The sequence below is a fragment of the Hyperolius riggenbachi genome, chromosome 7 (genome assembly GCF_040937935.1).
Source record: "Hyperolius riggenbachi isolate aHypRig1 chromosome 7, aHypRig1.pri, whole genome shotgun sequence".
Lineage (NCBI taxonomy): Eukaryota > Metazoa > Chordata > Amphibia > Anura > Hyperoliidae > Hyperolius > Hyperolius riggenbachi.
Genome location: NC_090652.1, coordinates 187779046 through 187791760, shown reverse-complemented (window position 1 = coordinate 187791760; position 12715 = coordinate 187779046). Strand labels below are relative to the sequence as shown.

Genomic DNA, 12715 nt, shown 5'->3' with positions numbered 1-12715 from the left:
AATCACACTGTTCTTCAGTGCATCTAGAAATCCTCTTCAAAGGTATACTCTGCAAATCAAGTCTTTTAACTAACCTCAGTTAAAGTAACTGAGGCCTACGAATTCAAGCATATAATACTTCAATTCTAACAGATAGTATATGCAAACTGTGAGCGCTACCTCTTGAGAATTTAATATAAATTACATATTCTAACCAAGTGTCTATCTGCCATAGCCATATATCATATGATGTTCCTACTTGGGCTACCAAAGGGTTGCAGGGGGAGGAATAAAATTCCACACAGAGAGTAGAAGTATGACTTTTAGCAAGTAAAAATTACAAATACAGAGATATAGCCACTTGAACATAAAATTGATCCAGCTTTCATTCACTTTAAAAATATTAACATTCTGCATTTTTAAATCATCAAATTAAGAAAATTAAACCAGCATAAATAGTGAATTAAATGATTTACATACCACTGCTTTAAAATGTACCTGAGACGAGAAGTGTCTCAGGTACCATAATTACCTGGGGCTTCCTTAAGCGCCCTTAAGGCCACTTGTTCCTCACTGTCTCCCCAAGAGGCTCCGGTCCCCTGCAATTTAGCCCAAAAAGCTTGATGAGTCACACTTCATCGGTATGCGCAGCCCAGCCAGGCACACTCTCCATTACACCCTGTCCCTGGGAGTGTGTTGCACTGAAGGGAGTGTGTTGCACTGAAGGGAGCGTGACAGGGGGGCCTGCCTGGCCACAAAGTGAAGCGCAACTCGGTCAGGCTTTCGGGCTGAATTGCAGGAGACAGGAGCCTCTCGTGGAGACACAAGGGACAAACGGCATTACAAAAAAGAAAAAAAAGACAAACACTTATATCGTGCTTTTCTCCTGGCGGACTCAAAGCGCCAGAGCTGCAGCCACAAGGACGCGCTCTATAGGCAGTAGCAGTGTTAGGGAGACTTGCCTAAGGTCTCCTGCTGAATAGGTGTTAAAGGGGGTTCACTTTAAATCATGAAATTAATTTGCTAAGATAAAAGAGGAAGGATACCTGAGAGCAAATGCTATGATGGAACTTGGCTCCTTCTCACATACAGCAATAGGTACACGCTCATGTTCATACATTAGATAGTGCTTATCTGGATCACTGCAGTAAAACAAGAAATTGATGAATAAGCCATTATTTATCAGTGCACTCATTGTTTTAAGAAATCAGAGACATGCATCAAATTAAGTCATGATTAAAATAATAATTAAAAAGAGGAACTTTACTGAAGATAACAATTAATAAAATTGCCTATATTTTCTTATCACATAGCCTAGGCTAAACGTCACTTGGAGAGCGGGATTGCGTACCAAAGAACAGCAATATAGAGCTATAGGAAGGGTTTCTGATAATGAGATGAGAATAATCAACAAAAATTGGGTGTCCTGAACAGTGTAATACATTCCACGATAGATTGTTGCGGTTCCTCTTTAACTCCTGTTTGCAACCAATGCAAGTATCTTATGTGAATGACTGATATGAGAGGTTAACCAGTAGCATATTACTTTTTCTTATCACATCCAGCTGCATGGGATTTTAGGTATCCATCCAATGATAGATTTTGCCACTAGTGACCGTGCATTACAGGAATGCTGCCTATGACCCCCAAAACAACATCTCACCATCAAAATGGAGGTGGACACATTATGCTTTGGGGTGTTTTTCTGCAACAAAGGGGCCATGTACTGTCAAATCTTGGGTGGGCACCACCTTCACTAAAGCTAGATAATTGAAAATGGCTTGTAGATGGGTATTCCAGCATGCCAATGACAGAAAACACATGGCCAAGGCAACACAGGAGTAGCTCAAAAAGAAGCAGATGAAGGTCCTGGAATGGCCTAGCCAGTCTCCAGACCTAAATCCAATAAAAAAAAATCTGTGGAGGGAGTTGACGGTTCAAGTTGTAAAACATCAGCCACGAAACCTTACCGACTTGGAGAGAATCTGCAAAGAGAAGTGGGACAAAATCCCTCCTGAGATGCGTGCAAAGCTGGCGGACAACTATATTATTATTATTATTATTATTATTTAGTATTTATATAGCGCCGACATATTACGCAGCGCTGTACAGTGTGTGATATATATATCTTGTCATTAACTGTCCCTCAAAGGAGCTCACAATCTAATCCCTACCATTGCCATATGTCTATATTATGTAGTGTAAGTACTGTAGTCTAGGGCCAATTTTTAGGGGGAGCCAATTAACTTATAATTATCCGTATGTTTTTGGAATGTGGGAGGAAACCGGAGTGCCCGGAGGAAACCCACACCGACACGGAGAGAACATACAAACTCTTTGCAGATAGTGCCCTGGCTGGGATACAAACCAGGGACCCAGCGCTGCAAGGCGAGAGAGCTAACCACTATGCCACCGTGCTGCCCACTATACTATATACTATACTATACTGTACCATACTAACTATAAGAAACGTCTGACCTCTGTGACTGCCAACAAGCAACATAACATAACAGCGCTGCGTAATATGTTGGCGCCTTATAAATACAATAAATAAATAATAAATATTTAGCCACTTCACAGCTTCTGTACAGTATATCTACTCCACTTTAAACTTCATTTAAATGCCCAGGGGAGTAAATATATATGTACCCCCGCTGCCACCACCGCTGTCCGCGCTCGTTCATGTCGCCGTCCGCTCACCTGGAGATCAATGAATGGGAAAGCAATTCCTATTCATTGATCTAAGTCCCCGTAGCAATGATCGGCGGCTTCTATGAGAAGCTGCACAATCATTCTAAAAAATAAAAGTTTCCCATCCTCGGTACACTTCCTGTAAGTGTACATATTTCGCTTACAGGACGCATTAAAAAGAAGACGGATGCCATCTTGTGGCCAAATAGTAAAACTACATATAAAAGCATTTTTTACATGCAAAGACCTATTTTTACATTTTAAATTAACCCCTTACCTCCCACACTCCCCAATAGTTACCATTTTTTTTTAAATACAATTAAAAAAATACATACATAGTTTTCTTAGGGACTGAAATTTTTTAGTATGTATGTCAAGAGGGTATATTACTGTTACTTTATAAATGATGGGCTTGTTATTAGGGATGGACGCAAAACTGAAAAATTGCACTTTATTTGCAAACAAAATATTGAGACTGTGATTATGTGTATTTTAATTACGGTAGCAAGCATTATTTAAAAACTATAATGGCAAAAAACTGAAAAATAAGGTTTTGTTTTTTCAATTTTTTTTTTATTTTCCCATTAAAAACATGGCATAATTTTTGGCATAATGTACCACCCAAAGAAAGCCTAAATGGTGACAAAAAACAAGATATAGTTCACTGCATTGTGATAAGTAGAGATAAAGTTATTGGCAAATGATTGGAAGGAGAACTGAAAGGTGAAAATTGCTCTGGAGCTCAAGGGGTAAAACCCCTCATTTGTGAAGTGGTTAGGGTTATTCGTACAGGATTCATTATTTTTTTAAATAATGACAATAGCAAGTTCAAGTATCCCCTGAAAAAACCCAAGTACCCCCAGGGGTACATGTACCACCTGTTGAGAGCCTAGGCACTAGACTACACAGAAATGTATATATAACCACTAGGGTTGCTCAAATCCGAATTCGGGTGAAACCCGGATATTAGCCGAGGGACGGACCGAAGAAGATGTTAGAGAGGTAAGATTGATCCCCCCGCCAGCCCGCACAGCTGATTGTAATTAGCTAGTATCCGGGTTTCTCCCGAATTCGGATTTGAGCAAGCCTAATAACTACATAGAAAGATATCAACAAGAGGGGGGGGGGGGGAACTACTAGATAACCAGGACCAGCTATGACAAAAAGATGGTGATATTACTATAAAAATAACATTTAGTTGCATCCTATAGCCCCACCTACTTTTAAAAACACAAACCCTGCATAATAAAAAAACAAAAACAAAAAGCACACAACAAACAAGTAAATAATATGTATAATCACAGTATGGTATTTGCACCTTTAAATCTATATTTCAGCAGCTGGTTTGAAGTATTGGGGTTACCCCTTATACATTCAAGTTAAGTAAGGCTAATTCAGATATCAAACCACGCGTAAATTAGGATTCCTGCTATAATTAGCTGGTGACAAGCAATTTGAATAAAAACAATACAAATAAATGAATAAATAATCAATTCAGTACATTTATTTGTGCACAAACACAATAAATACAAATAGCTTAATTGTATCTAGTTAGCATATGATTATCAATAATAAAAGCACAAAATTATGCATATGCATAATATTTAATTAACAAGATTTTAATTGATCATCTATGGTATCCTACAGTCAAACAACAATCATTTCTTTCACTCGTGCACACTGCAGTGAAAAAAAAAAAGAAAGTGGTGTCTGCATGAAAAAGATAAAAATGATAAAATATTGAGTAAATAAAATGCAAACATTTGCAAAATAAAAGAAAATATAAAAAAACAATAAGGCAGTTATATTGCACAAATCCCAGTGTTAATTGGTCTGTAATACGCAAAGTTATTTGGTGTAATCACTTGCTACCTGTTGGGTAATAGTCTATGTTATGCAATTGATGATTGTAAGCCAATGCTCCTTTTGGAGTTGTGGTAATAGTTCAGTACTGCTTTTAGGCAGTAGAGTATTAATCAGAAAAAGAGTTTCACCTAGATAAGTGGTAAGCGAGACTGGCAGGAGAGCTGAACTACTCACAGATCCCTGTTGCAGTAATCTCGGATTGAGTGATCTCCGGCAGAGCAGTTGGCGGTTCCTCGTTGTCCTCACAGTTTAGGCAGTGGCAATGCAAACTCATGCTTAGCTAACCCTGGCCGGCGGTACAGCTAGCGTGGCAGATGTAGTGGTGCAATGGGTCTCCCCCAGTAAACAGGTCTGGCTCCGTCCTGGATGGGATCAGATGACAGTGCACTTGTTACTTGCAGAGCTTACTGCAGACCGGCCATCCTCGTTCCTTCACTTACTAGTTTCAGGAGGAACGCCTCCCTTCATCAGAGCATAGCTTCTGGTTGGTCTTTGGTGAAAACAAAAAATATGTGTTTAGGTCCCGCCTATCATGCATGTCACTTCCTGTCCTGTCTCATATACTGCGGTTCATGTCAATCAATCTGCTGAGTGTGTCTGCAGAATCTTAAAGGGGACAGAGTACCTAATATTTTGGTTCTTAAAGAGAACCTGTCACTGTTGTTGTTTAGAAGGCAAAAAGCTCTAAATCCTTGTTTAAATTACTGGGTACAAGGGATTCTAGATTGAATATCCACAGTTTTTTTTGTGTGACATTTCAGCTATAAAATTACCACCTCGATTTGGTTTTGTCACCTGCTGTATTGCACACAATTTAGATTCTCTTAATGAATAGTTATGTGATTCCTTGTAGTGTAGGGACAAAGGATGTTTCTGGTTTCCTTTCTTGATGTTCCTGCAAACTTTCTTTCAGCTGTCTTTTCGTGTGCCCCACATACTGCTTATTGCATGGGCATGTTATGACATCAATCACGCCCCTTGTGTCACAATTAAGAGTCCCATAGATCTGAAAGGAGGCATCATTTAATGCAGACACCACCCCATTCACTCTAGCAACTTTCACGACACATTTTACAAAATCCGCAGTTTTTAAAATAACCTTTCTTCCTCTTAATTTTCTGGTTTTTAATGGTAGGGATTTATAAGGGAGCCTAAATTTGGGGCTCGTTTGTACACAATTTTAGGGTTTTGAGGGAGAATTGATGGTCTGACTGTGGATGACACCAATGTTTCTGTATGATCTTTCTGATTGCTTTGGCTTGTGATGAATAATTAATGATATTCCTAGCACAGTCTTGTTCAGTTGCTTTTCAGGGTTTGTCCAATAATAGATCTGCTCTTTTGCGTAATCTGACATCCTCTTTTGCCATGGTCGTGATTTCATCTGGGTAGCCCTTTTCTATCAGTTTTTCTTGCAGTGAAAAGGCTTCCTGATCATAGTCCTCCATTTTGATGCAATTCCTTCATAGCCTTAAAAACTGTCCTTAGGGGAATTTGCTTAGCCATCTAAAATGATGGCAATTGTCCATATTAATGAAACTGTGTCTACAGGCTTAAAAAAATGTTTTTGTGCCGTTTTGTCCTTGCTCAATAAAAACAGTGAGGTCTAAAAAATTAACTTGTTCCTGGCTGTTTTCAGCCGTGAATTTTAAGTTGTAGGAATTTTTGTTAAGCCATTCCAAAAATTGCAATAAAGTGCTTTCAGTGCCGTTCCAGATAAAAAATGTATCATCTACAGTTGCGTTCAAAATTATTCAACCTCCAATGCTGTAAAGGGCTTTAGGGAATTTAGTGTACATGCAATATAACTGCCTTATTGTTTATTTATTTTATTTTTTTGCAAATTTTTACATTTTATTTGCACTTTTATACATTTATTTTTTTAATTAAACTTTTTATCATTTTTCTTTTTTTATGCAGACACCACTTTCTTTTTTTTCACTGCAGTGTGCACGAGTGAAACGAATGATTGTTGGTTGACTGTAGGATACCATAGATAAATTAAAATCTTGTTAATTCAATTATATTCATAATTTTGTGGTTTTATTATTGATAATCATATGCTAACCATATACAATTAAGCTATTTGTATTTATTGTGTTTGTGCACAAATGTACTGAATTGATTATTTATTCATTTTCTTTATATTGATTTTATTCAAATTGCTTGTCACCAGCTAATTATAGCAGGAATCCTAATTTAAGCACAGTTTGATATCTGATTTAGCCAAACAAGTAAATACGTTTTCTATAAACCTTGTATTTCTCTCACTTACTTTTAGACATGTTTTTATTCTCATTGCAGTACTAGGGGAAAAAAACTACATCATGCAGAAAAGCATACCTTTATTACAAAATTGAAGATCACCATAAATTGTAGCAGCAACAAAATGTAAGTATAATAAATGAGATAAACATGCAACAAAAGTCAAGTTTGCCCCCCCAAAAAACAGGATTTATGGTGTTATAAGTAGTGATAAAATGCATTGCTGATTAAATAGGGGAATGACTAAAAGATAAGGAACATAACCTTAAGTGATGAAAAACTGGAGACTGAATAGATAAGCAATGAAAGTCTGAAATTACCTATTGTACATCAAAACTAATAACTAAAAGAGAGCACATTCCTTGGTATAGCTCTTAGAGAAAATCTAGATTAAATAGGTGATGCTGTTTATGTAGGATGTTGAATATACCTTGAAGAATGTATGGACTTTAGATTGACTGTAAATCAAGAAAGTTGCAAAGTTCCAAGTTAATGTACCCTTCAAAAAGCATGTCAAAAATCACATTGTAAAACACATATGTTGTTTGTGAACTCATTTATTTCTGATTATTTGATCATTTATTTTTATTTTAATCATTTGGACTGTTATCCCAATCCATACAAACACAAAACTCATAGGCCTGTTGAACTTTGATACATTTTGTTCATTCAAATATTTCTATGAATTAACTTCAAGGACATATTTAGAGATGAGTTAATTTTTTTTTCAAATAGTGAAACCTATACCCAGGGGAGTAACTAGGAATCGCCGGGCCCCCTGCAGAAATTCTGAGCTGAGAAATCCTCCGCGCCAGTTTACCCCGAACTCAGTTCGGGATTACCGGCAAGGAGGTTAATGGACCAACAAATGTTTTAGAATGTCCGCCGTTGCCGCCTCTCGTGCGGGGGCATGCAGGCGCTCCCACACCTGCACAGGCGCTTTAAAGGGCTTCCGAGGCAACTACTGTAATCTATTTCTTACTCCGCATGCCGCACACGGTGACGTGGGTGTGTGGATACAATCGATTGCGCAGGAGCACCGATCCGCCACAATCTTTATGGGTGGCTAGCTGGAGGACTGAAGAGGACCGGAGCTGCGGCCATGGAATAAAATGGCTTCTAGGGGCTGGAGGAGGCCCCAAGGTGAGTAACAAAAAGATTACAGTAGTCGCCTCAGATGTTCTTTAAGGCAGGGAACACACTTGCAGGGCCATTTTCCCCTGCGATTCCTGGATCACCATCCGCTTTTGTGTTTTAACGCAAATGGTTTTTTTTCACAGAACATTTCCACACTGTGCAGAACAAAGCAGAAAGTTGTGCAATTTAAAAGGAAGGATTAGAAAAGCCATGGAAACGTGATAAAAATGACACGAAGTGTGAACGAATGGTCACAACACACACAAATGTATCTAGTGTGTTCCCTGCCTAAAGGGGCAGTCATAAAGTGTGTTCCCTGCCTGAGAAAACCACATACTGCACATGCGCAGGATGCTCCCAGCAGCAGATTTTATGTGGGCGAGACCACAAGGCCCATTAAACAACGCTTCCAAGAACACTATAAATCAATTGAAACAGGGAGGGGGCCAGGAAGATTAATTTCCCATGTGAGAGAGGACCATGGGGGTAATGCTGACTGCCTACGATTCTGTGGTCTTGAACTTGTTGATACCCAATACAGAGGTGGAAACTGTGAACTCTGCTTACGTAGAGAAGAAGCTAAATTTATCTCACAAACTGATGCTTGTGGGAGAATAGGACTTAGTGAGCGTAATGAACTATGGTGCTTCTTATACAAGCACTGACACTTACTAAATAAGAAATGTTCATAGTAATTTGATATTTATTGTAATCTATCTCCGCACTTTATTGCCCGGCATCATCTTCTTTCTTCTCCCCATTTCCCATCCTCTCCTATATCTATCTTGTAAATTACAGGGTGAGCTGTTACCTCCCGAATTTTTTTGTTTTAGAGTGAAGCATGATTAAATTTCAAACTATGCTTCACTCGGTATGAGGTCCCTTTAAGATATTCTGGATATCATCCGGATATAGTGGCTATGCCTACGTGTGTGGGTAATTACCACAGACTTTCCCTGTCTAAATTTAGCTGGGAGTAGGATATTGGGATCTAATTGGGGTAATATCTCCGGGGATAGAGGTTATGCACTGAACCCGTTATGTAATGTGCATACTCAATTCTGCGTGGGAATAGGTAGCTTGATCATGCAATGTAACTGTTAATACTTAGGCCACTACTGCTTTATGAACTATATGATTGTCATTTTTAATGAATATAAGATACTCTGCGACTGCTTCATTGTTTTTAACTTCTTTCTGTTTGTACTTTTGTTTTTCAGGCACGCCACACTTCATAACTAGTTGCCTAGGTAACTAGACCCTGGTCCACCCCCTCACCAATACCGCTGGCCACACTTAAATAGGGGATGTGACGTACTAATCACCTGACTCCCCTGCAGACCAATCAGGCAATGCCTGTGAGACATTCCCGAGAGGGTGACGTCAGAATCTGCCGGCAAACCAGTGGCTCGGGGCGGCACTTGATACTGAGCGCGCGCTCGGTGGTGGGGTGGTTCAGGAAGTGCGTTAAGCCCGTTCTCTCTTATCTGGATATGTATTTAACCACCATAGCGGTATGGACGAGCTCAGCTCGTCCATTACCGCCAGAGGGTGCCGCTCAGGCCCTGCTGGGACGATTTTAATGAAATAAGGTGCAGCACACGCAGCCGGCACTTTGCCAGCCGCGTGTGCTGCCTGATCGCCGCCGCTCTGCGGCGATCCACCGCGAGCAGCGGCAAAAGAGGGTCCCCCCAGCCGCCTGAGCCCTGTGCAGCCGGAACAAATAGTTCCGGCCAGTGCTAAGGGCTGGATTGGAGGTGGCTGACGTCCATGACGTCACTCCGCTCGTCGCCATGGCGACGAAGTAAGCTAAACACGGAAGGACGCTCATTGCGGCCTTCCGTGTTACTTTTGGCCGCCGGAGGCGATCAGAAGAACGCCTCCGGAGCGCCCTCTGGTGGGCTTTCATGCAGCCAACTTTCAGTTGGCTGCATGAAATAGTTTTTTCTTTATTTAAAAAAACCCCTCCCGCAGCCACCCTGGCGATCTTAATAGAACGCCAGGGTGGTTAAACTGATTCTGTGTTATGGTAGATGTAATTGCTGCCTCTGAAGAAGCAGGTTTTCCTTTGAAAAGGCTGTTAGGCCTCCGCTGTATTACTTTATGGAATTTCCTGGGGATGTATTAAAGGTGTAATTAAGCAGCAATTGCTGGCTGGTGCCCGGCTTTCATTATTACTCTTTCCTGACACACATATGTATAGCTAAGTAGGCCTGGGTCTCTAGTTTTCAGAATGGTGACATTTATGGCTTTTCTTGACTCAGATGCTCCATGGGCTTTGCTAAGAAAGAATGACTATTACTTTTGTTGCAAAAAAATCAATTGATGCTGCTCATGGTTAACAAAAAAAAAAAAACAACAACTTTGTTCCTCTGTTTATAAAGAATGCAGCACACAGTTACAGCACTTGTGTCTGCTAATAAATCAAGCCACTGCATAAGCAGATAGCTGGTCTCCACAGCAAAAGGCAGGAAGTAAGTATAATGATACAGGACACCTATGGTTTAAAGATTGTTTCATTGATAAATTTGACAGATTAAAATAGTTTGGACACATAATCATTTGCAAACTAAATATCTTTGACCCTTCAGTTCCCAAGTGGGAATGCACATACTTACAACGGCAGTGAAATCGGATTGTAATTGTTTCCAGGTAGTAGGTTTGCAAAAATTGCCTTCATTGTAGATTTCTCTTTCACTTGGCTGTCTGTAGAACCCAACAAATGTGCATCAAACACATCTAAGAAAAAAAAAATATTTTCATTCAGTATTAAAAAATACACACAGTCAATTAAATACTTTTAATGGACAGCGAAGAGAGGGCCAACGCATACCACAACAGGCTGCATCTGAAATGACCAACAAGTCACGTGTGCAGCACCTCTAATACGCTATCTGCGCACTTTGCATTCAAATCAGATGAAAAACATATGCATAACTACTTTTACTTACCATGCAAACAGAATATGACATTTGTTTTGGACGCAGGGCATGCATTTTCAGCCTAATAGAGGTGGTGTATGCCTGAGCAATTAACCAGTCAATTGCAGCATGTTTTAGGGATGTGCAACCCCCCCCCCATTTCTTAATTAACCACTTAACGACCGCCTAATGCCGATAGGCGTCGGCAGGTCGTTAGTGGTTTAGCATGGAAACCTTTCCATGTCAGTTCACGGATAGTGTCTACGTGAACAGTCTGCGAGCCGCCGATCGCGGTTCACAAGCTAAATGTAAACATGCAGGGAAGTAATCCCTGCTGTTTACATCATACGGCGCTGCTGTACGGACGGAAAAAGAGAGGGGGCGGAAAACGCTGCGGAGGAGGGCTTTGAGGGGCCCCACCGCTAGCCACATAGTGCTGGCGGTGATCAGACCCCCCCAGCAGGACATCCCCCTAGTGGGGAAAAAAGTGGGGGGGGGGGGGGGGGGGGGAGTCTGGTCGCCCTGGTTGCCTGCTGACCTCTGCTGTGGGCTGGAGAGCCCACGCTGCACAGATCAGCACAAATTACCCTGGTCGTCAAGTGGTTAAATACTTTGTTTGTTGTAGAACTTGGAAATAATCAATCCAATGCAGCAGCCATTTCATTGGTCTGATTCTAAGCTGCATAAATCTGCCTCAACTCAGAGCTTTTCATTCAGCATCCCTCCTTAAAGGGAACCTAATCTGAGGATGTGGATATTTCTTTATAAAATAATACTTGACAAGCGTAGAGGAGGCACTCCTTCCTGGAAATGCTGGTGGATGTGCCAGGGCCGTCCGGTAACCAACCGGATGTAATCAATGTATAGATGAAGCCAGCACCATCCGTAGTATTAATGCTCTTTATTGAGTATCCATAGATACAGGCTGTCACATCAAGTGCGACGTTTCGAGATGTTTCTCTTTCTCAAGCAAGTGGCAGTCTGAATACATACATTCATTCACAAGTATTTATACATGCCCACTAACTAATGAACCAATCAGTGGCCAACTATAATCTAAGCCAATCACAGGTCCTATCTTTACCAGAGGACCTGATGGGGAACTGCATGAAGGAAAACTGGCCTATAGGAGACAGGCACACTCACCTGTCACGTCCCGGCCGCCATTGCCGGAATCCACCCACCAGTCAGGAACTCCCGCAGCCAGCTGCGGACCACTCTGCCCAGGAAGGCGGGCAGAGTGTCCGCATTGGAGCGCAGACGCAGCAGACGCCTCATGACCAGCCGAGCCAATCACGGCTGGCCACTTGCAGGCCCCGCCGTGGAACGCACGGGTCGCATGATAGTACGCATGATGGAATACCAGCCAATGAGGTGATGCGTACATTGCGTCCCACGTGCGTCCACGTTAGTCCGCAGGCGTCGGCTAAGGCGCATCCCCATGGCAACGAGTACCCCAAGCCGGAAGGCGCCACAACAGACCGCAAGGACGTGTATAGAGAGGGCCCTGGCAGAAGAAACGGGCCAAAACAGTATAAATGCATACGGTTTAAAGGGGGAACACAGCCTGCCATACCCACAGCATGAAACATAACTACATCCAAATGCATACTGTAACTAATAAATAAAATGTACCCAAGATAGGATAAATAAAAATAAAAATAAAATATTAAAAAAATAAAATAAAAGATAAAAAAGAATAATAAAAATAAAAATTTAAAAATTTAAAAAAATAAAATATAAAAAATAAGACATGGAAAATAAAAAAATAAAAAAATAAAAGTAAAAATAAATAAAAATAAATATGAAAATAAAAATAAAAAATGAAAAATAAGAAACAAAAAATAAAAAGGAAT

General features: G+C 40.7%; 1 protein-coding gene across 2 annotated transcripts in view; it reads right to left on the bottom strand.

Moving 5' to 3' along the window:
* PIKFYVE (phosphoinositide kinase, FYVE-type zinc finger containing) overlaps positions 1-12715 on the bottom strand; it is a 921889-nt gene that overhangs the window by 505452 nt on the left and 403722 nt on the right. For both annotated transcript variants that reach the window (XM_068244945.1, XM_068244946.1), the window contains 2 exons: positions 10557-10677; positions 1026-1121 (listed from right to left, as the gene is read on the bottom strand). In XM_068244945.1, coding sequence (XP_068101046.1) covers positions 1026-1121; positions 10557-10677 — 217 coding nt within the window. The remainder of the gene's footprint in view (positions 1-1025; positions 1122-10556; positions 10678-12715) is intronic.